The sequence below is a fragment of the Vigna unguiculata genome, chromosome 1 (assembly GCF_037176805.1).
Source record: "Vigna unguiculata cultivar grain cowpea cultivar isolate G323 ecotype 2 chromosome 1, ASM3717680v1, whole genome shotgun sequence".
Classification (NCBI taxonomy): Eukaryota; Viridiplantae; Streptophyta; class Magnoliopsida; order Fabales; family Fabaceae; genus Vigna; species Vigna unguiculata.
The window spans coordinates 32,158,488-32,182,077 of NC_140792.1; the positions used below are offsets into that span (position 1 = coordinate 32,158,488).

Here is a 23,590-nt window from a genome sequence, read left to right on the forward strand (position 1 = left end):
TTGAAAAATTAATATAAATAATGAAACCAAAATCGTATTAAACCTTTATTTAAAATGCAATCTTTCAAAATATAAACTAAACATTGAGAAACTCTTTCTTAACCTCAAATTTTCCTTTCACCAAATCTTCACTGTTGAATAATTCTCTAACATATGGTCTCCGTCCTTTGTGAAAGATTTGTTTGGGTGCAATGTTGAAATATTGAATCTTCCTCGTAACGAGACCAGATTCAGTTTGAGCGATCAAAAGAAGTAACCAACAAAACGTCCCATGAAAACATGATCACGTGCCTTTGAGAATTAGATGCGGTACTAGGAACATTCTCCAACTTTGAGGGAAGATTCATAATTAGGAATAGTCCACAACGTTGGAAGTGGATTGATTCATAATCAGAATAGTTCCACAATCAAGGTAAGATTCAACTTCATGTCTTAAAACCTTATTTCCTGCTATTATAATTTCTCCTTTTTTCCTTCCATTATTGAGTTGCATAAATACACTCAATATTATTGGTGGAGCCTAATATTATCCAGAAAGGTAAAAAAAGAAGATAAGCTAAATTATTATATGAATATGATTTGTACTCTCTAAAAATTGTTGACTTTTAATTTAGAAATAAAAGCTTAAATATAATTTTCAAATCTCTATTTTATTCAATCTATAACATTGTTCTTTTATATTTTAAAATAGATATTTAATATCATTATTCTAGAAATTATATAATTTTTATCCAATCCTTAAAATTGTCTACTTTATTTTTTGTATTTTAGTTAGTTAAGTCATTTTTTCCTTAATATTTCTATAAAACAACTATGGATCAAAATGCCACTTAAATATCTCCAATCTTATTAATCCAACCTTTTCATGATTTTGACGGTTAAAAACATAAATGAAGATATCAAATATGCACGAAAAGAGTTTGGGATAAGAACTAACTTGAAAAATTATTTGTAATTGAGAAAATACAACCAAACTGTAAAAACAAACTACTCTCATATATTACAAAATGTGATGTTCCCAGAAAAGTTAAGGCCACACCTACTTTTATAATGAACTGAAATCATTTATGGGTAATAATTTAACAACCGATCAAAATACAAAAAAATACAAATCCAGAACCAAAACTAAATGGAAATGAAGGAAATGAATCGGGATTTTTCCAATGGGAAGCCAAACAATTCTGGCTGCTGAAGTATGGTGTCCTGTTATGCAATTAAGTAATGTCAAACTCTGTTTCATACTAAAGACCGACAAAACAAGCCAAAATACTTTACCACCCTCTTTCAAATGCGTCAAAGAAACAACCTCTGTACAAAACTTCAAAGGTATCTCAAGAACTCATATTTTAAGGTTTACTTTCAACTAACCATTGTATTAAACTTTCAGTTTCAAATTTTCTGTCATGGCAATTCTCAAGATTACCAAAAAGCACCATAAGCATTTCAACAACCCTTTCCCTTCTTCAGTTTCAACCACCATCCCTTACGTTCAAGGTTCTCTCTTCTTCAATTCGAAAAGAGTTCCTTCGGATCAGACCTTCTCAATTGGCAGTAATTTTCAGCTTTCTTGGACCTCCGACAATGGAGGGCACCTCTCAATCTCGCACCTTTCTCAACAAACCAGGCCAATTTGGTCTACTATCCCTGGACAGGCTTTTGTCTCGGCTGCACTGGTTGACACAGAATTCGAAGAAAGTAGAGGATCCTTTCTTGTCAAGGACAAAGATGTTCATATGGTTTGCAATCACCAAACCATTGAGGATATTAGGATCATTGAGGATATTGGGGTGATCAATGGTCAATTTGATCATCATTTGGAATGTGTAGTGCCAGATTCTCCTTCTGTGCATCGAAGGTTGGAAAAGAAAACTGATGCTCAAGAGATTCAGCTTCCTACTTTGATGATCACAGGAAGGCTTTTCAATATGACTAAGAAGAGTAAAAGGTTTCAAAAGCATGGCATTCAAGCAACTATGCAGTTTGAGGCAAAAGGAGCTTCTGTGCATGCAAGGTATTGGGTTTTGTTCAATCAGAAAACCAACCATGAGGTTGGGTTTCAAGTGAAGATTGAGAAACCTAACTTCACCTCCCGCAACCAAGTCTCTAAAACAGTTTCAGGAGGGTACCAGGGCTTCAAGAGGGGGCGGAATAATAGGAAAAAGAGACTGGGTTGGTTTTGGTACCTTTCTAGGCCAAGAGGGTTTGTGCTAGTCTCTTCAGTGGAGGAAGAGATAGGAAACTTGGATATCCTAAAACCAGAAGAGTTCAATAGAGTGTGGTTGACATATGCCACTGATGAGAATGAGAGGTTTTATGGCTTTGGGGAGCAATTTTCTCACATGAACTTCAAAGGCAAAAGGGTGCCCATATTTGTTCAAGAACAAGGTATTGGCAGAGGAGATCAACCCATAACCCTAGCTGCTAACTTGATTAGTTACAGGTAGTGTAATCTACAGCTTTATAAGCCTAATTCAAAACAGTATGTCAAATACACACACACACACACTTATATATGATGAAAACACATTGAATGATGACATTTTGTTATTATTGGCAGGGCAGGAGGTGATTGGAGTACAACTTATGCTCCTTCTCCATTCTACATAACGTCAAGAATGAGGTCTGTCTGCCTTGAAGGATATGATTATACTGTTTTCGATCTTACTAAACTTGACAGGGTACAGATACAGGTATGGTTACAAAAATTGAGATATATGGTTAAAGTATTCATGTTAACCGGACCGATCGATACAAAAAAATACTGTTCAAAATTAGAGTAATTAGTGCAAATAAATTTTGAAATTGTGCAGTGAATATTGGAAAATGTTGAGCACTGCATTAGGATGAATGGATCTTTCTGAATATAAAGTAGAATTAGCGCAGTATTCTGTTAAATATTTGTATCACATGATGAATATGGTAAAATATCTAAAAGAATTGGTGTAGGATGACTGATGAATTTAATAATACAGCCAAGAAAGTAAACTATGATTGATAACTGTGCATCAAGAAATAAAGAATGCATTATGTGTCGGACTTCAACATTTTAGAACATTCTGAATTATTATAATGTCACGAAATCATGTGTGTGGATATGTAATTAAAGTTTACATTTTCCCATATTTTGTACCGTGGATCTTGCAGATACATGGAAACTCAGTTGAAGGGCGCATATTGCATGGAAACTCACCTTGTGAACTGATTGAACGTTTCACAGAAAGCATTGGAAGGCTACCTGAGCTTCCACAATGGATTATATCTGGTGCTATAGTTGGAATGCAAGGTGGCACTGATGCTGTACGTCATATCTGGGATGAACTAAGGACCTATGATGTTCCTATCTCGGCATTTTGGTTGCAGGTAATCCCTTAACCCTACATTTAAAATCAAAAGTACTTCAAAGCATATATATTCTTTGGATCTCTGTAGTTTCAACAAACATGTAATTCACAGTTCAGTTTGCTTCTATAGACGATATATTTTTCTTGATTTAAACCGAGCATATACAATAATTTAAGTGGTGTATTTTGTTTGACTGATGTTGCATACATAGATTTCTAACCCAAACGTAGTTCCCACAACTTGTGATGAACAACTTGGCTTGTGCACACACTCAATAATTTGAAACCATTACCATTCCTTGATATTTTTAATTTATGTTGATTACTTGTGGCACTGTGCAGGATTGGGTGGGCCAGAGAAAAACATTGATTGGTTCACAGCTCTGGTGGAATTGGGAAGTGGATTCACAAAGGTATTGGGGATGGAAGGAACTTATTGAAGATCTTAGGTCTCAGGATATAAAGGTTATGACATATTGCAATCCCTGTCTAGCTCCGGTAATGCTTCCTCTGAATCACTTCAAGTATAAATATTGTAGTCCTGAACTTGTTTCTTCAATAAACTGCATTTTATCGTTAGTGGAAGTAATTCACGTTTGGTCTCTTGCTTTGCTATCATAATTTCATTTTGCTAAGTGGAATTGTAAGATAAGACATGTGGCTAGTTTAGAAAAATTGAGATAATGTCACTAGTCTAAACCTTATTTTTCTTTGTCTAATCCTATAGGTTGATGAGAAACAAAACAAAAGGAGAAACCTCTTTGAGGAGGCAAAACAGTTGGACATATTGGTAAAAGACAGCAATGGAAATCCATATATGGTTCCAAACACGGCTTTTGATGTAGGAATGCTAGATCTAACGCACCCTAAAACTGCAACTTGGTTCAAGCAGATTCTTGGAGACATGGTGGATGATGGAGTTAGAGGATGGATGGCTGATTTTGGTGAGGGCCTTCCTGTTGATGCTGTTCTATATTCAGGTTTGCATTCACGTATCTTTGTTTCTCCCAACACTTTTGCTCAGTGTAAAAACTTGAGGAGGACTTTCTTATGGCAGTAGATTGTAAAACACAGAAAAAGTGGATTATAGTAAGAAACTAACTAGTCTGTGCAATTGGCTATATGCATATCTCTTATCTTCTGCCAAAACATTCTTCCATGATAATTTCCTGAACATTTTCTTATCATTCAACCTCCTAACCAAAAAATCGAGAGAACAAAACTAGACTGAGCATGTGATTATTACTAAGAAGATGCACCCTCGGTTTCAGGTGAAGATCCTATTTCAGCTCATAACAGATACCCGGAACTATGGGCCAAAATTAACAGAGAGATTGTGGAAGAATGGAAAAGTAACTCCTTGGAGAAGGTAAAGAAAGAACAAGAAGAAGGTTTGGTTTTCTTCATGAGAGCTGGTTTTAGAGATAGCCCCAAGTGGGGGATGCTATTTTGGGAAGGAGACCAAATGGTCAGTTGGCAAAGAAATGATGGAATAAAAAGTTCTGTTGTTGGCCTTCTGAGCAGTGGAATTTCTGGCTATGCCTTTAATCACAGTGACATTGGTGGATATTGTACAGTAAACTTACCTATAGTCAAATATAATAGAAGTGAAGAATTGCTTTTGCGGTGGATGGAGCTAAATTCCTTCACCATAGTCTTCCGTACCCATGAAGTAAGTAAAATACCTACAATAGTCATACACCTTTCATCATGATTATATTTTCTTCTTCTACTAACCCTATAATCATTGTAGAAGTACTCAGCAAGGATACATTTATTACAACAAGAGTTTGGCTAATCAATGCAAGTTTTTATTCTTTGACATTATAGTGATTCAAGAAATACTAAAATCTGAATTAATAAGGATATAATCATATAGATATAAGGGTAACCTTTTATTCAATAAGTTTGGTCATATAAAGTTTGCATTGCAATGAGTGAGTGATGTTTGAACTGTATGCAGGGAAACAAACCATCCTGCAACAGCCAGTTTTACTCAAACCAGCAGACAATGTCACACTTTGCACGTTTTGCAAAAGTATACAAAGCATGGACATTTTATCGAATTCAGCTGGTGAAGGTGATCACAAGATCTATCTATACAGAGTAATTAACTATATATAAAGAATTAGGCATTGAAAACGCTCCTTTCTATTCTTTTTTCTAAGCAGGAAGCTGCCCAGAAAGGATTGCCTGTATGCCGCCATCTGTTTGTTCATTATCCAACTGATGAACGCGTGCACCATTTGAGTTATCAGCAGTTCTTGGTTGGTTCTGAGTTCCTAGTGGTTCCTGTCCTTGACAAAGGAAAGAAAAAAGTTAAAGCTTATTTTCCATTGGGGGAGAGTAGTAGTTGGGTTCATATATGGACAGGAAAAGTGTTTTCCAAACAAGGAACTGAAGAATGGGTAGAAGCTCCAATAGGATATCCTGCTGTGTTTGTTAAGGTTGGCTCTCATATTGGAGAAACGTTTTTGAATAACCTAAGAAGTTTAGGCATTCTTTAATAAAGCATTCATCAAAGTTGGATGAATCTTAGGTGTGTAACATAGCATGTAAGTTACTTATCAATTCATGCTGCTGAATTAATTCAGTTGTATTTGTATCATTTGAATCCAAGCTAGTGTAAAGAAATAGTTGAAAGGATCTTAATCACTTGTATTACACTCATTAAGGTTCATAATATAGAACATTAGCTCATTAGTTTGTTAGTACAACTTCCACATTCAACAAAAACCTGAGCATTCTATATCATTCAAAACCTGAGCATTCTATATCATTCAAAACCTGTTATAATAGCTGATAAAAAAATAGAATAATAGCTGATAAACAAGTTTGTCTTCTCAATCTCTGTCAACTTTAACAGTTGATAAGTGGTGAACATTTCAAAGTGAAATACTAAAGTCCCATCTTTTGTAGCAATGAGTGTTAGGTTCTTGATGACATTACCTCCACATCCTGATGACATTGAATTTCATATCAGAACTTGAATCGTCCTCAAGTTACAAAAAATTTAAATACTATTTTCCGTAGACAACAACATCCACCGCTGCAATGATCAAGAGTGATTGAATATACCCAGCAACTTAAAAAAGTTGAGACAACATCATGACAACAGTGCACAAAACTTCTACTTAGTTAGTCACAACAAACTAATCAAAATGGTATTCATCATCCACTGAAAAAAGGAGGCAACCCCATTTTTCATAAATATACTTTGCATCGAATGCATAATAAACCTTCAATTTTCACAAATGGTAGTACGCGCGCGTACTCAGGTGAACTTGCAAATGAGTTTCCTCTCAGTTCCACGAGAAACGCAAGAACATTTGTATGTTCTATCACCGTGCATGAGTTAAGGTTGTTGTTATGGAATAGTAGTGGCATATTCTCTTCAACTCTTTTCGGTCGCATGTCAGAAATATATTTGCTTGGTTTGATGCCATTTTATGGCATATTCCTTTTAGATTCGTACTGAAATGCAGTTCGTGAAAAACAAATGAAATCTATCTTTTGAAATCGGATTGCTGGTACAATTATACAAACTTCTATACATTGTTGAGGAAAATTGGCAGACTCGTACAACTATTAATGATATAGAAAACATTTGATCTAAGAATGTTTTTTAAAAACAATACGAAGTTATAATATATTAAAACATCTAAATAATTGCGATATAAGATCAAATTATTTACTTCTGTAATAGTACCTTAAAAATACATCTACAGGGATTAAACTAATAAAATCTTGGTTAAATCATTCATTTGGTCCCAATTTTCGTATGTAAATTTGAATTTGGTCCCTCAATTCTTAAAAGTGTTAACTAGGTCCCTAATTTTGATAATTTGTTTCAATGAAGCCCTTTCCGTTAGAATGGCAGAAACGACGTTAAGCACAGTGACATGGAGATATTAGACGAAACTGAACAGTGAAGTGGCACATTAAATGTGCTACACATGGAATTTTAAATGTTGTAATAAATAATTAAATTCGAAAAAATGAAAAATAGTGTGCATTTAATATGTAAGAAAATAGAATGAGCATCTCTGTTAGACTTCAAATTGGGGTTTATTCTAGGGTTTGCTTTCGTGACCGAAATTGGAGGAATGAGGGGTTTGCAGAAGAATCGCGAGGGTGTGGGATCACATTGCTGGAAAGTTGGCGTTCGAACAATTGGAATCAGAGTGTTCTTAGTGGAATTGCGATCTCAATTTAATTTCTTAAGTCTGCTTCTGAAATTAATCAGCTAAGCTCTCAAATGCTTCTGGAATTGTTGCAAGGCCATCCCTTAAAAAGTCTGCTGCTACCCAAAAGAAACCCCTTGAAGCACTTGGTTCCTCACCTCCTCCTTCTAGGTCAGCCATGCCTTTCTCTACTGGTTAATTTCTTAACCTAACTAATTTCAATATATAAATGCACAATAATCTTTTGTTTCAAAAGTTTTGTTTGCATTGAAATTGAATTGAGCAAATTTGAATTTAATGCAGTGACCTAAAGGTTGTAGTGGAATGAGAGTCCCCAAACACATTGTCATCACGGAGAAAAAGTAAATCACTTAAAATATGTAGGTTTTGTTTCAAAGTCTCATATTTTTTCAACCCCTTCAAACTTATTATCTCAAAACATTGTTCCTTTCTTCCTTTCAAGAAGAGAGTGTTCAATTGACTTCATACATTTCTCCATTTCTTCTGCCACCACAGACCTCATTGCAGCAGTGCATATTTCCACCACAACCTTCAACATTCTTTAAATATAAATGACATGATGACACGTTTTAGTCTAACATTTCCATGTCATTGTGCTCTTAATGCCGTTTCTGCCATTTTAACGGAAGAGACTTCATTGAAACAAATTATCAAAATTAGGGACCTAATTAACACTTAAAAATTGAAAAACCAAATTCAAATTTACATACAAAAATTGGGACCAAATGAATAATTTAACCTAAAATCTTTTACCAATTCCTTTTGGTGTTTTTACTTTCAATTTTTAATTGCAAAGACCACGTTATTTTCAATTTACAAACTCCCTTTTAGCCTAAAATGTAACCTTAGAAGTTTTGCTCCTCCATAGCATTTAATATATAATTTATTTCACCATGTTATAAACAAAAAATATTCGCTGATTTTGACAGCAATATTACAAAAAATTGATCTTAACCATATTGTGTAGACCGAAAAAGTCTCTATTGCTATCAAAATGGAACCTATAGATAACAGTATACCAGTGCATATAGCATTGCCACATTCCTCAATGTTAATGCCTCTCCATGCAAATGTTTCATTCAGTAATTCATCGTTCAAAATGTTAAGCAGAAAAAACTTCAATTGAACTTTGAATATTAATCGCAGGATCAAACACGAGCTTAGCACTGACAACTTGTGAAGGGTAACATCTGAAGTACATGAATTTGATTACAAATGCAATTACAAAATTTGGAATCATATATAGGTGGGGAAAAAATATATGCACTTTACAAATTTTTAACAATAAAATTAGAGCCTCCAACATGCCTCCCAAATACTTCCCAGAAACTAAAACTGACAGCTTAATTTGTAACCAAAGAAACAGCTCTTAAAACACCAAATGGCACCAATGAAAAAACAGGAGCCTCTTCATTTCAGACCTCTCCACGTTCCAGGGCATACAGAAAAAATTATGCTTTATATTGTTGTAGTGTATGGCTAATATGGAAGTCATTCCTTTCTCCATACCTAGATGCGCCATCAAATGTCTAGCTTATGAAGATCAATCATGCTTGCAGAATTTCTTATGAGTTCCTTCCGAATATCCACCTGATAGAAATTATAATTAAAATTGTAATTATGTAAGAATAGCTACTCAGACCATGGTGTACAAAAATGTTTTTATTAAAAACTGCATAATACTTACTATACCTAAAGGCATGCAATTCGTAAATAAGGCCAATTTTAAAGTAGATAACAAAAAAATGGATTATATAACAGTGAACAAATAAGCATGTTATGAAACAGACGCAACTCTTAGTTACTATTGCCCAGGTAAAAGATAGTCAAATGCGCTTATTAGAGAAAGGTCAACGATCAACACCAATTTGTGTAACTAAAATCCAAGTTTATGTTATCAGTCATTCCAAGTTTATATCAGGTTTGTTTGTATAAACTTTCATCGCAGTAGCCTGAAATTCCACCTTGACTTCTTCATTGCAAAGGATAAAGGAACTAGCCTCTTTAATGCAAAAATTATGGTAATTTCAGAGGTTAATGCATAAATAGATTAAAATATGAAATGCACGGATGATTTCCCCCTTTCTTAACTAAAACATGTATTAAAAATTTGAAATCTTAAGTTATTTGTCAAATTCGGCTCCCCCTAGTTTTCTTGAAGTTCAATGTATATAGACAAATAATATAGAAACAAACATGCTCAGGTAAAAAAATTCACAAAAATAGGTAGCATGGTCAAATTACCTGAGTACCCATAAGAGAGGAAAAAACAACACTTGCTTCTGCTGCATCATCAACTTTTAATTGCTTCAGTAACCTCCGTTCTGGATCCATGGTTGTTTCCCATAGTTGTAAAGGCATCATCTCTCCCAACCCTGCATTTATAGAACATACAAGAGTATAGTATTATTACGCATAGAAATCAAGAAAACATTGTAAATTATTAGCCCCTAGAGCAAAACAATAAAATATCAGCATTGGGGAGACATATGACCTCCGAATAAACGGGTAAAAGTCATAAACTATAAAAAAACAAATCATTTTCAACACAATAGACTCTTAAACATAAAACTAACTCTCTTCAACTAATATATTGTTCACTACACGGGTCTATAACACACCGACTGATGGCAGAGATGATCATTGCCAGAGTTTGCAACGTAATGACATGAAGAAAATATTAGTTTCCACAAATATTTTTCAAGTTTCACAAATTTGAGGTGGGAGGCACGTAGCTTAAGATGACACTTTCAATTATTTTCAAATTCATTTTTAGACCACCCATATTTGCCAGATATATTTTCCCCTTGGTAATTAAATTCACTTGACCCACTTCACGATGAATAGCTGTTCTCAAACAATAACGACCCTCACTATTCAATAAGCTAGTGTCGTATGAAAAAATTATTTTGTCAAAATTGTAATACAAGCCTACAAATAATTCTAATGCAAGCAGTGTACAACTAAAATAACTTTTAAGCATACCTTTGAACCTTTGCATGTTGTATGATGCATTAGGAGGGAATGATCTTTGAAGCTTTTTAAGGTCAGCCTCATCATAGCAATAGTGCACTTGTTTTCCCCGGACAACCTGGTTATTTCAGTAAAGATAGATCGAAGTTAGTAAGATTCCATCAGATAGACATTCCATGAAGTAAAAATTTTAGGCAAACCTTGTACAATGGTGGAACACCAACATAAATACAACCTTCATCAAACAAAGCTTTCTGCAAGATAGAACCATTGCATCAATTTTTATCATTTATTTTGATCTATTCTTATAGGAGCTAGCTTGGTTTTCATCTTCCATTAGGAGTAGATTTTGCGAGTATTTCCCATATACGATACCTGATATCTGAAGAAAAATGTCAGTAGCAAAGTTCGTATGTGAGCACCATCCACGTCAGCATCAGTCAAAATAATAATCTTATGATACCGGAGTGCATCCTTTTTGAAATCCTCTCCCTGAAATGACAAAAGATAATGATTAAGTAAATACGAGATAATAGTTGCTAGCTAAGAGCAAAGAATACTGGCACACGATTAACTTGGTTATCAAGCTATTAAAGTTGGATTTTCCAATTCAAATTTGGAATTCAATGATACTTTCTAACTTCCCAAACTATTCAGGAATCAGGATAACTTTGTTTTCCCTTTGTAAACATGACAGTAATACTAAATGCTTTTGTTGGCTTCTTAATTACCATATTCTCTTTCTGCTCACCTTTACATTTCTATTTTTTTAATCTAAATTCACATTGAAAATCACATTAGTTGTTGTTAACTTGGTTCTTTTGATGGCATCCACTTGGAAATCTCAACAATTTAAAGATTGGATTTACTTTTTAAAATTTGAACTTCATGCAAGTTGACAAAAACTTAGAATTTAGCAATTGAAGAGATCTCAGTTTAGTAATATTCTATAATTTATTTACACTTCACCTTGGCATGTCTTTCAGAACTTTCAATGTATTTTTAGTCATTTGTGTTTTTTTATCAGTTTATTTGTGTGCTTTAACTCGCTCAATAATAACAAATTAATGAAACAGGAAGTATTTTAACCTTCACACCAAGACCAAGCCCGAGAATTAAATTTTGGATCTCTTCATTTTTGTACATTGCTGCTTCATCCCTCCTTTCAATATTCAGAATCTTACCCCTCAGCGGGAGAATGGCCTGCATTATATATGCTCTGATAAATAGATGCACTTACATAACTCCAAATAATTCTTTTATACACAATGAAGTCCAATCTAACAGAGTGCACCATGTCAGTAAACAAGTATATTTTACCTGGAAGCGCCTGTCACGCCCTTGCTTAGCACTTCCTCCAGCTGAATCACCTTCAACTATAAAGATTTCTGCAATATAATGACAAAGAACGTTCAATTCAAAGCACATTGTCAGCTCATCAAAATGATTTACAATTATATCAGTTAATTTAACATGAATCAGCTCTACATATAAAAAACTTGTAGAAAACCAGAATACAATATTCTGTATTTACTGCAATAATAGCAGTATACAGGCATATAATCTTTGATTTAGAGGAGAGAATATCCTCTAATTATGTATGTAATAAGTCTTACTTTTCAAGGTTTCTCAACCGCAGCCACAACTCCAGTGACTTTTCCGACAACATTCTGACAGCAACCCACCCAGTTCAGTTTTAAATATTTTGCCACTTCTGTTGATGTTTTTTGGCATCCTACATGGTTATCTTTCACGAAAAGAAGGTAGGGTTGTTTTCCCTCCTTAAGAAGTTTTATCTTGAAGTAAACACACAGTCTAGTATCCCTATAGTCTCTTCACAACGAAGATGCATGTGAATATTTATCTCATTGGTTTCAATAATTCACGGCTTTAAAAGGCATTCTTCAACAAATATCCTATGCCCACAAACTTCAATAAAACAAGGCCGATAAGCACAAAAACAAGCATCTCACTGAAACCCTCAAACTCTTCTCCATGGCAATGTTACCGGACACTTCTAGGGTGGTTTTGTCCTCTCAGTGAACTACTTTATCAATCACATGTCATCCTCTGCCCCAAATGATTAGACTCCTCGTTCACCATTTGATACACTTTCTCCTTGTGTCTTTCTCTCCACGTGTTTTGTTCACAATTTGGCTTTCGCTTGACAAACTCTCACCATAGTCCACCAAATGTGTCTAACTAGGATATCATTGATAGTAAAAAGGTTATCAACCTATCGTTGTTTCCCTCCCCTTGAGAGTTCTTCCTCTCCTCCTTCGTCCCTCCTAATATCCCTAATCAAGTCCCACTTAAACATGTTTCCCAAGATGACCCTGTTGTGCACCTAGATGTTCCCCAAACAAAGACTCAGGTTGTACGACCTCACTAGACATATCAACATCACCAATGACCTGTTGCCATTCTTAACATGAAAGAGTACCTGTAATACCAATTCCAAACTATAGACCTAGTTAAGCTTTGATATTTTCCTAGAAGAGAACTTGGTTGCAAAGTTTAACTGTCTCAGTCAATATCTAGATATTGTCTCTAGAATGTGTAGTGAGACAGTCCTTGAACTCCCTCTAGGACATTAGGGTGCATTAATTCAGATACTAAAGTACAGTAAGAGTGGCCTCGTTTATGAAGACAGGAGGCGTGCTAAGAAAGTTGGTGAGCCATATGTCAATTCGGTGAGTTCACCAATGGTAGGCAATCCACATATGGGTATTATATGTAATACTAGAGGATTATGAGAATATAATTTTGGTTAAATTACTCTTTTGGTCCTCTATTATCAGTTTGGTCTTCAAGTTTTTTTTGTCTCAAAATGATTCAATTTGGTCCCAATATTTATTTTTAGTTTCAATTTAGTCCCAATTTTTGTAAAAATGAAGCAATATTGTCCCTCTTAAATTGACACTTAATTTAATTTTATATAAATCTTATGATGATATTCTTACTAAAATTGAAATTTTTATTAAATAAAGTTAAACTCCAAACTTAATTTTAACAATTTTGTCATCATATATAAAGACATCAAGTGTATCATATTATACAAACTTAGTAAAGATTAAAAATCAAATAACTTGTTACACATAAGTTTAGGAACTAAATTTCAAGTTTAAAACAAAACCAAAGTGTAATGTTTTGTATAAAATTTAAAGTTAATTTAAAATATTTATAGAAATATATAATAAAAACGTTAATTTTAGTAAGAATATCACTATAAAATTTATAAAAAAGTAAATTGAGTGTCAATTTAAGGAGGGACAATATTGCTTCATTTTTAAAAAAATTGAGACTAAATTAAAACTAAAAACAAATATAAGAACTAAATTGAATCATTTTGACACGTGGCACAACTGTGAAGTGACAAGTGTAAAAAATAAAAAAATTCAAAAAATTCAAAATAAATTCAAAAATTCAAAAAAAAAAACAAAAATTGACACGTGACGTTGACTTTAACACCATCTGGTCAAACTAACGGTAAAGACTAAATTGAATCATTTTTAAGAAAATGAGGACCAAATTGAAACAAAATAAAACTTGAGAACCAAATTAATATTACTTGACAAATATAAGGACCAAAAAAGTAATTTAACCTATAATCTTTGATTTAATGGAAAAATAATATCATGTGTTTATGTATAATTAATGTAATAAGTCTGTATAAACTCGCATCCACCATGTATTCAAACACAATTTCAGTCCATCATTCCCCTGTTTCCTAGTCTAACAATACTGATGTAAACATTTGAGCAAATAGTCATGCTTAGTAAGAAACAATTAGTTTTAAAGTATAAATTCTTGACCAAACATGAATCAAATCATTCAAAACATTACCAAAGGACTCTAAACAAAACATTAACTCTAAAATTGGGACCAAAACCGCCACATAACTTTATAACCAAAACACCATGTTATTGTTTTGACAAATCTGCATACAATTGCCCAAGGGAATCAACTTACAGCCTTAACAAATGAAATATATTTGAGTGATAGTTGGAAAGGCCATACTTTTGAAATCCCTAAAACATATAATTAGATGGCAAGACTAAAAGTCAAGTCAAAAGTCGAAAGAAATACTGAAATATAGATTTTCAGGACATAATAACAAAACTACTATTTAACATTTATTTGGAAAGTTATGGACCAAATAGATTATGGGACAGTTAGGTGACTATTTTTTACAACCGGCTTTAACAACACCATCTGAAATTTGGGTTGGGTTTAACTTAACTTCTGAACCTGTCTCATGGGATATAGATTTTCCAAGGTTTTATAATATAGTTTTAGAAATATACATAATTGATGTGAGATCTGAACAAATGTCGATCTAAGAGTTATGATATGCAAAATTAATAATAATAACTCTAGGTCCATCACAAAACTGTGGTTCAAATGTTAAGTAAAATAAGTTTCACAAAATTAAAAACCATCATACCACATTCTTCAGGATTTGAAGATGAACAATCAGCTAGTTTTCCCGGAAGAGATGAAGATCTCAATACACTCTTTTGTCTCACCAATTCTCTCGCTCTTTTTGCTGCCAGAGCTGCCTAATTAGACAATAAATTCACAAGATGCTTTTGGTTAAGCCTAACCTCCTATCAGGAACAATAGATTTAAAATACAGAACTGTAAACTCAAAAAAGAGAATGATTACCTTAAAAGCATTAAGAGCTTTAGAAAGTATTAAATCAAGCACATCTGGATGCAATTCTAAATACTCAGTAAGATAGTCATGAATAGATTGTTCAACCACTTTTCGTACCTCTGGATTTCCTAACCTTGTCTTCTCACGTCAAAGAGAATAGTAAGAAAAAAACTTGAGGCAGTACCATGTAATGCAAGAAAAGAATATAAGATTCTGAAAATTCCAATATTCCAGTAGACCTGAAGGAGAGAATGTAAGCATTGCATCAAACTAATATAAAAAATAGGTAATACCTTTGTTTGTCCTTCAAACTCGGGGTTTGGGACCTTGACTGAGACAACACATGTTAGACCCTCTCTAACATGCTCGCCACTTAAAGTAATATCCTTATCCTGCAAAGAACAGACAACACTATTTAACAATGAAAAGAATCCACTTTGTGAACTACTCATAAAATAATAAATGATCAAGTCAGACAAAGGGAGGCATGCTATTTTACAATTCCCATGTTTAATAGACCATGTCAACATGTACAGATGTTTCAGTTCTGTTAAGCATAAATTATATAATAGGCGAAGTTGTTTTGTCTTTGAGAGATTGATTACTGTAGTGCACCCTAAGTTAAGGGTAAAACAATGTAGTTAAAGTATCAGTAGGTATAGAGAGAAAATCAAAGTTACAAATTCTATACCTGGACTTTCATATTTAAAGAAAGTAGCCATGCATAAATCGCTGAAGAGGGAAAGCAAAAAAGAAAAGAAACAGCAGCTGAGCAATACCTTAATAACTTTTGACTTCTTTCCTAGACCATTCAGCGTTCTTGTTATAGAAGCCTTCATGGCCTCAATATGAGTGCCACCATCAATAGTGCGTATACTATTAGCATATCCCAGTATTGTATCTGAGTATGCATCTGCACACCTAGTAAAGAAGAAATTAATGGAATCAAATATGCTAAAAAGGAATTACAAATAGTTGTCAACCATATTGTACAGAAATCTCCATTCATTTTGAGCTTCTACTTTTACTAGATATAAAAGGCAAACCCTAAATTCACAAATTAACTCCTAATCCATATGCAGGCAACTGCCAAATGACATACTAGATGAAATGTATCTAGCGAACTCTGCTGTCAATTGGAGTTGTAGGGCTTACCATTGAAAAGCTATATCAACTGCGATGCCATCAGTTTCTTTTCTAAAACTCAGAACGTCATGAAGAGCTTTCTGAAACGGAGGGTCACTAGTCAGTAACCATTTTACAACTACTGAAAACATCAGCTCAAATCTATTGCATAATAAGATGTTGGTTCTTCCATTAAAAGGAACAAATAGAAACAATGAGACATGTTTTTAATAAAAAAAATCAAGACTGATAAAATCAGGTAGCAACACTAAGCCATCTTTACAAGGAACAATTAAAAACACTAATTACAAGCAATGAAAGCACATCCAACTGTCGAGAAAGATACTTCAATCAAAGAGAAATATTGTTACAAACCAAAATGGAAATAGAATAAAGAATGATTTCAAAATGCTCTGTTCTCCTTCAAGGGTCACCACCTTTCACAGCTGAGCTAATGATCTGTTCTCCAAAACCAAGAAATCTCTTTCAACTTTCTTTCTTGCTTCTATTCAAGTCAACTACCCAACCAATTCTTTACTTAACTACAACTGTAACAGCTTTGCTTTATTTCCAGCTCTAACTAATTGGCCTTTTTCGTTTTTCTTCTGTCACGAGGACCAGCAGACATCAAGACATGTAAATACTCATTCAGCACATAAAGAAAACTTAATAGACCCACATAACTGACATGAGCATTGGTCATCCTGCATGAGTCATTACTTCGCTTGACAAAACAGAGATGCAATGACCCTGGTGTACAGGGTGAGTTCAATGGTGATTCAACTGATTGTGTCAGTAGCATTACTCCAAAATTGTAGCAAGTAATACAACTTTCACAATTTATTATAAAAATCTGAATCCAGATGGTATCAAACTTCTTTTTTTCCCAAATTCCATGTGAGCAAGTGTTTACAGATGTGAACTTAAAAGAGTAGTGCAGTAAATATTATATGCAGTATGATAGATATTTTATAGAAACATATAATAAAATGTGATGCACACAAGTATAACAGAGACTTGATTTATAATTGAAGTAGAACGAAGGATAAGATATCCTACCTAAACAAACCAGCACAAAACAATAAAAGAACAAATGGCATTAACCATAAATTACAAGTATTAGACCTTATCTGCATTGAGCCATTGCACATATTCGACCAACCCCCCAGCATAAAAATATTTGTTATATTGAGCTTTATCTGGATCATTATCCTCTTTCTGAAGAGTGATTGTAAGCTGCAAAGGTCAAGAAAACCAATCATAAGACACAAGGTAAATATAAAAATGCTCTCTAGAATACTTTGATTTATAGCTGGCTCAATGATGGAAAATGCACTTTTCTCCTTTAACCCACTGAAAACCTATGAATATTACTTACATATTCAAAGTATAGCCAAGCATCAACGAAAATATAAAAGGACATAAAGGATTAGATTTCTGTTGACACCAAATAGATTGAGCTTGACCCTCTATTATCTTAGAGAAGTAGAACAAGAAATTTGATTAGAAGTGATAAGCTAGGCTTCATCTTATTAATTTAAAAACTTCAAGTATATGATTTGTTTATCAAAATAATTGTTGTGCTAGTACCTAGAATTTTTCATAACTCCGTCCAAACTCAGTAACATACAAAATGATGTTTCTATTCTTTTATTCAAATTAATTTTTATTCAAGTTGTGGGGTAGAACAAAAGAGTTTTAATTTTAAACAAATGTAACTCATAAATATCTACAGAGCTTCATTGTGTTTAAGATAATTAAAAAGGAGAATAAATCTAAAACCCAATCCCATGAATCAAGTAAAAAATTCTGCAAGTTACACACAAAAAAACTGAAATTTCTGGAAAACCAATAAGAGTCATTGATGCCAAGTATATCAAACTATTAATAATTAAGGTAGTTTTTGTATGACTTTAACTCCAGATACCAATTTAATATTATCAAGCAACGAATGCTTATGTAGTCTAAATAACAGATACTAAGATGCAAAAAAAAATTAATATGGAACATAATACAAACCAAGTCTTTTAGATTAACTCAAATGATACTTTCGTATTGAAAACATCGTTTATAACCTCATTCAAATTGGTTACATGACAACGAGGACCTTCGGTATTATATTGTCATCATACATTATCAGTTAAAAAAAAAAATCTCTGTAGCCATCTTATAATTCTCAGTCAATTTACATAATTGACTGCTTTCCTTTTACATACAAAAGGCAAATGTTTTAATCCCCTTTTAAGGGGGTGACAATGTTCCTATTCTTGTGCCATATTCAGTGTTCAATTGAGCTTCAGAAATTCCAGCACTTCCTGTGCAGTTGATCTAAATGATGTCATTGCTTTACTAAACAGAAAATATGTGGTCCCACCAATGGACCAACAACCGTTCTAGCAGTTAATACCTTTTGTATCCAATTTTCATCCTTACACTCCATTCCAAAACGAGAATATCAATCATCAAGTGTCCCGGAAGCTCAAAATATTAGGTGAAGGCTCATAAATATTTTTTTATATGCAACATTCCCTCACACAATAACTCTTGGACCTAAAGCATAAAAAATTGCACGGACCGACCCACTTCATGTTATGCCTAATGTCAACTTTTATTAATCGCCTGGTCATAGAGACTTCTGATACCATATTATTAACTCCCAAAAACTTAAGCTATTCAGTGAAGGGTCATCATTGATTTTTATATGTAGCATAGATGTTCTATATACATCTATACTATTATATAAAGAGATTCTCTCTTTTGGTGTCCACATTATGTTTCTTATTTTACCCTTTAAATAATATTTTTTTTAAATCAATTATACCAATTTTACTCTTTAAGTGACTTTTTTTTAAATTTAACTGTTTTTTTTCAAATTTAACTATTTTTTAAATTTAATTATATCTTAGTTTAAGTAAAGGTAGCACATGTGTTTTCACAAGTAGTCGTTAAAGGAAATTTAGGCACTTATCAACACATTGATGAAGTAACCAATATACACAAATAAGTTGTCATGATGAAGTATCAACATTTATGACCATATGTAACAAGAATAACGAATGTTGTATATGACATCACAAACGGATAATACTAACTCAACAACTTCACCTTTGGGTTGAGGAAAGCTAACTCCCTAATCCGTCCAGCTATTGTGTTATAATCAAACTCAATAGCAGTGGTGAAAACTGCATGTTTAGATAAAAATACATCATGTGTAAAATTTGCTGGGAAAAAATCACAAACTAGAAAAAAATGCATGATCATATAATATGAACCTTCTTTGTCAGGCCAAAATCTAACGCGTGTCCCTCGATGATCTTTCCTTTCATCTGGAAGCACGAGGCATTTTAGAATTGTCACTGGCTTTCCACGAGAATATTTTTGTGTGTATTCCATTCCATCACGCCAAACTGTTATCTCTAGTGACTGTGAATTTCGATAGTAAACAAGATTTTTAGATAACATTGTTGACTAAGCATAACTAACAACATCTGACTAAAAACATAATATAAAGCGATTGTGTTATTTGCTAACATCATGTGATGAATAAGGTGTGGATGTGTAAAATTAGAGAAAACAACAGTTATACCCATCACCATTTTTTTATCCAATGCATTGTATAAACCTTGAAAAGGTTTCAACTAAAAAGAAAAAGGACAAAATTGATAAAAATGTACCTCAGACAAGGCATTAACAACAGACAAACCAACACCGTGCAAACCTCCTGAAACAGAGTACCCACTGTTGGCACCACCAAATTTTCCACCAGCGTGCAAGACCTAAAAAGTTCAAAGGAGTAAATAACTGTTATCCAAAAACATCAAATACATACAATATGTACTCCAAAAGCGGGGAAAATTTGGGTTACAGCATAAGATCCAAGTTCCAACCTTTTCAAAAGTGAAAATTTTAGGGGGTGTTTAGTTTGAAAAAACATTTCCTCTTTCCACTTTGTTTTTAGCTTTTAGAAGTTTGTATAGAGAAAAAGAAAACAACCTTTTATGATTCTCTATTTTCATTTTTTCCTGAATACACATCAGGAAACAGGAAGAAAAATGAAAATAGGAAACACTTTCTCAAACTTTATATTTTACTAGAAGATGATAAGGACCATCAACAATACAGAACCAGATATGGAAGACTCCAATCAGTTAATTACTATCCTTGAATAGTGACAATAAAATTTGCAGAATAACACAAAAAGAATCTCAGTCGTATTTGCTGATGGTTAAATGATTCTCTTGTCATATTTAACATGACAAGCTAATAGATGGCATAACACCCAGTTCACATCACATCTTTGTCAAGTCAACAGATACTCAAGATGTGGAAAAAGCTCCATATGTCAGGGTGTAGAAATGACAAAAAACCTGACTACCTCATTTATAACAAATTAAAACAAGAACACGTGGAATAACAAAAAATGAATCTAGCAATAGTATTAAAAACAACTAATAGTCACTGAATGGGGAAATCAACTCTAGAACTCCATACCTTGACTAAATTTCAAACTGACATGCTTTCCCTTACACTAAAAACATAATTTTGTGATAAAATAGCTCAGCTAAATCTCAAATAGTCATGCCTCTCCCTCCATTCTAAACAAAATTTTGAGAAGATAAAAAGCAAAATAAACTCAGTTGGATTTGAATTGCATGGTACAGAAAGAGCCACAACATACATATTCAGAAACGTTTAAAGCATATAACGAAGCAATTAACAAGACTTATCAAAGTATGTGTAATAATACCGTCAACACTGTCTCCAAGGCAGATTTATTTGTAACTGGATGCAAGTCAGTAGGAATCTGCACTCCATGATATAAATTAGTATATGTAATCAAAATAAAGTAAAAGATAGCATTAAACACTGATCAAAAGGGCACAAGAATTTTAACAGCTTAAAATCTTGATAGAAGGCAAATTATATTTATTTCCAAAAAATAGCCATTGCTAGCATTGTCACTGTCAAGCAGTTCATCATATATAATATTTAACTCCAAAAAATTAAGAAAGTTAGAAAATAGTTAATGGTTACATTAAAAAAAAAATAGTACCATACTATACCCAACTGAGGATTTTTTTGGCAGACGGGCGTCTAAATTTTTAATGTAAAATGCAAAGGTTTAAACTTAAAATTAACATTAATTAGGTCGGTTATCAAAAATGAACCAACTAAAAATGTCAGAGCAAAATACATACAAATAAAGCACAGTCAACCATGAGAAAATTTAAAAAAAAAAAGAAAGCATACCCCACGACCATTGTCAGTGATGCTCACAGAACCATCTGCAAGCAAAACAACATCAATCCTGGAAGCAAACCCACCTTGAGCTTCATCAACAGCATTGTCCAAAATTTCATACACCTAAGACACCACACAAACTCTTCAATCAGAGAAACCGCGGGACAAAAACAAAATAGCAACAAAGCAGCCGCAGAAAATGAAACTACAAGAAAATACCAAATGGTGCAGCCCTCGAGGGCCGGTGCTTCCAATGTACATCCCGGGCCTTTTCCGCACAGGGTCCAAGCCTTCCAGCACCTACATGTACCAAACAACCCTTTACCAAACACATGCCACTTCCAAACCATATTTAACAAAACAATTAACTAAACCAAATACTAATGCCCAAACTAACAAGAAAAACCCACGACATGGTATAAAACTGCACACATAAACTAATTCCCACAGCACTCATAATATTTAGCACAATCAAATTGACCCGTCAAAACCTGAATTTGATCAGAACCATAAGCGGTGGAACTTTCACTTTTCTGAAAAGCTTCAGTGGTAGGGACAGAAGACATAAACGCCCTTGGAGTAGCCGCTATTGAAACCGAGCAGGGAACCAAAAATTTCCTCAGATGAAAACTCGTCCTGGGAAAACCACGAAACGAATAAGGACAAACAGATAAACCCTTCAGGCTTCATTATCAAAATTTGGAAACCTTTTTAAAAGGGGCAAGCAGAAAGTGAAGTTATACATACCTGGTTTTGGTGAGAGTAGAAGGAGGGAGAGAAGAAAAACGCGTATGGAAGGAAGAGTGGATGAAGAAGCGAGAAGCCATGAAGCGAAGCAGAGGAGGACGATAGAGAAGAACTTGCGCCATCACATTCACATTCCCAAATTCTTCGCTTTCATTCCTATGCTATATACCTTGAGTTCACTCACGCTATCTTCTTTCTCTAAACCCTACAAACATATTTTAGAGTAAACTCAATTCTTAATACTTTCCCTCCACAAGATGACTTTTTGTAAGCGAAAAAAAAAAACACCCACTCGTTGTTGAGGGGTTTGTATCCTACATGGCGTGGTCACAGATAAAAATATATCTTATGGTATGTTTTATTTTGGGATGAATGTCTCAGTATTTAAGACTTTGTTTAATTAGAATGAAATGCTAGGGATAAATGAAGGTAGAAATTTGAGAAAATATAATTTTATGAGTGGTGGGATTCATAACAGTTCTTCACATTATTTTTCTTTTATTTTTCACTTTTTACATTTCTACTTTTTTTTTATTTTACTTTTTACATGTTTTCACTTTATCGTTTTTTTTTTTGTATATTTTATTTCTCTTTTCCCTACCGAATAAGTCGTAATTTATATAGTTTTGTTGAAAAGATGTATAAATATAAAACAAAGAGGAAAAAAATTCGTTGATTGGGTGTATGAAAATAATACAAAATTCAGAAAAGCATATGAGATTTATTGAAGATATAGGTAGGTTATAAAAAGATTTGAATAAAGTAGAATTTTTATTTTTATTTTTTTGCGAGAAAATATTATATCATCCAAGAGAGGTTGTTTAAAGGATAATAGAGACATTAAATGTTTTATATTAGTTCACTTGTAACACTTAAATTAATTACAGTTCTCTCTTTTTTTAATAAATTTTTAAGTAATTTTATTATAATCAAATAATGGTTCTTAATTACCTTGAGTATAAAAAGAAACCTATTAAACATTTTGTCTTAATTTCTCTCATGAGACTAAAAGCTTCAAAATATTATTTATTTTAACTATTTGTTCAAACAAAACAAAGGTTGAATATTAAGAAATAACTATCATAAAGAGAAAATAGTATGAATTTTTACTTATAAAGGTGTTTATTTTACAAGAAGGATATATAGTATTTCTCTGTCATTAATACATAAGTTAAGATGTAAAAAAAAAAAAAAAGTAAACTTCTAAACTATTTAGGAAAGTTGTACTTGTGTTGATGATTACGTCTCTTTGTGTGTATTTGTAGTTTCTTACCTTAAGGATTTCATTAAAATTTTTA

General features: G+C 33.2%; 2 protein-coding genes across 2 annotated transcripts; one reads left to right on the forward strand and one right to left on the reverse strand.

Moving 5' to 3' along the window:
- The first annotated feature begins 1,122 nt into the window (after positions 1-1,122).
- On the forward strand, positions 1,123-6,052 carry LOC114177352 (uncharacterized). The gene is made up of 8 exons (XM_028063030.2): positions 1,123-2,440; positions 2,558-2,690; positions 3,145-3,360; positions 3,684-3,839; positions 4,069-4,321; positions 4,613-5,013; positions 5,305-5,421; positions 5,513-6,052. The coding sequence occupies exons 1-8, from the start codon at positions 1,404-1,406 to the stop codon at positions 5,846-5,848; spliced, it is 2,649 nt and encodes an 882-aa protein (XP_027918831.1). The 5' UTR covers positions 1,123-1,403; the 3' UTR covers positions 5,849-6,052.
- Positions 6,053-8,648: 2,596 nt separating this feature from the next.
- LOC114195196 (DNA gyrase subunit B, chloroplastic/mitochondrial-like) lies at positions 8,649-22,547 on the reverse strand. Its single transcript, XM_028085587.2, has 21 exons — positions 22,293-22,547; positions 22,037-22,181; positions 21,765-21,845; positions 21,555-21,668; positions 21,052-21,108; positions 19,979-20,080; positions 19,577-19,727; positions 19,410-19,486; positions 17,430-17,540; positions 16,335-16,405; positions 15,959-16,100; positions 15,473-15,571; positions 15,189-15,317; positions 14,967-15,081; positions 11,840-11,907; positions 11,609-11,722; positions 10,895-11,011; positions 10,720-10,773; positions 10,532-10,637; positions 9,791-9,921; positions 8,649-9,136 (listed from the first exon to the last, which is right to left on the reverse strand). Exons 1-21 carry the CDS (start codon positions 22,412-22,414, stop codon positions 9,068-9,070), a joined length of 2,175 nt encoding a protein of 724 aa, XP_027941388.1. The 5' UTR covers positions 22,415-22,547; the 3' UTR covers positions 8,649-9,067.
- Positions 22,548-23,590: the final 1,043 nt, after the last annotated feature.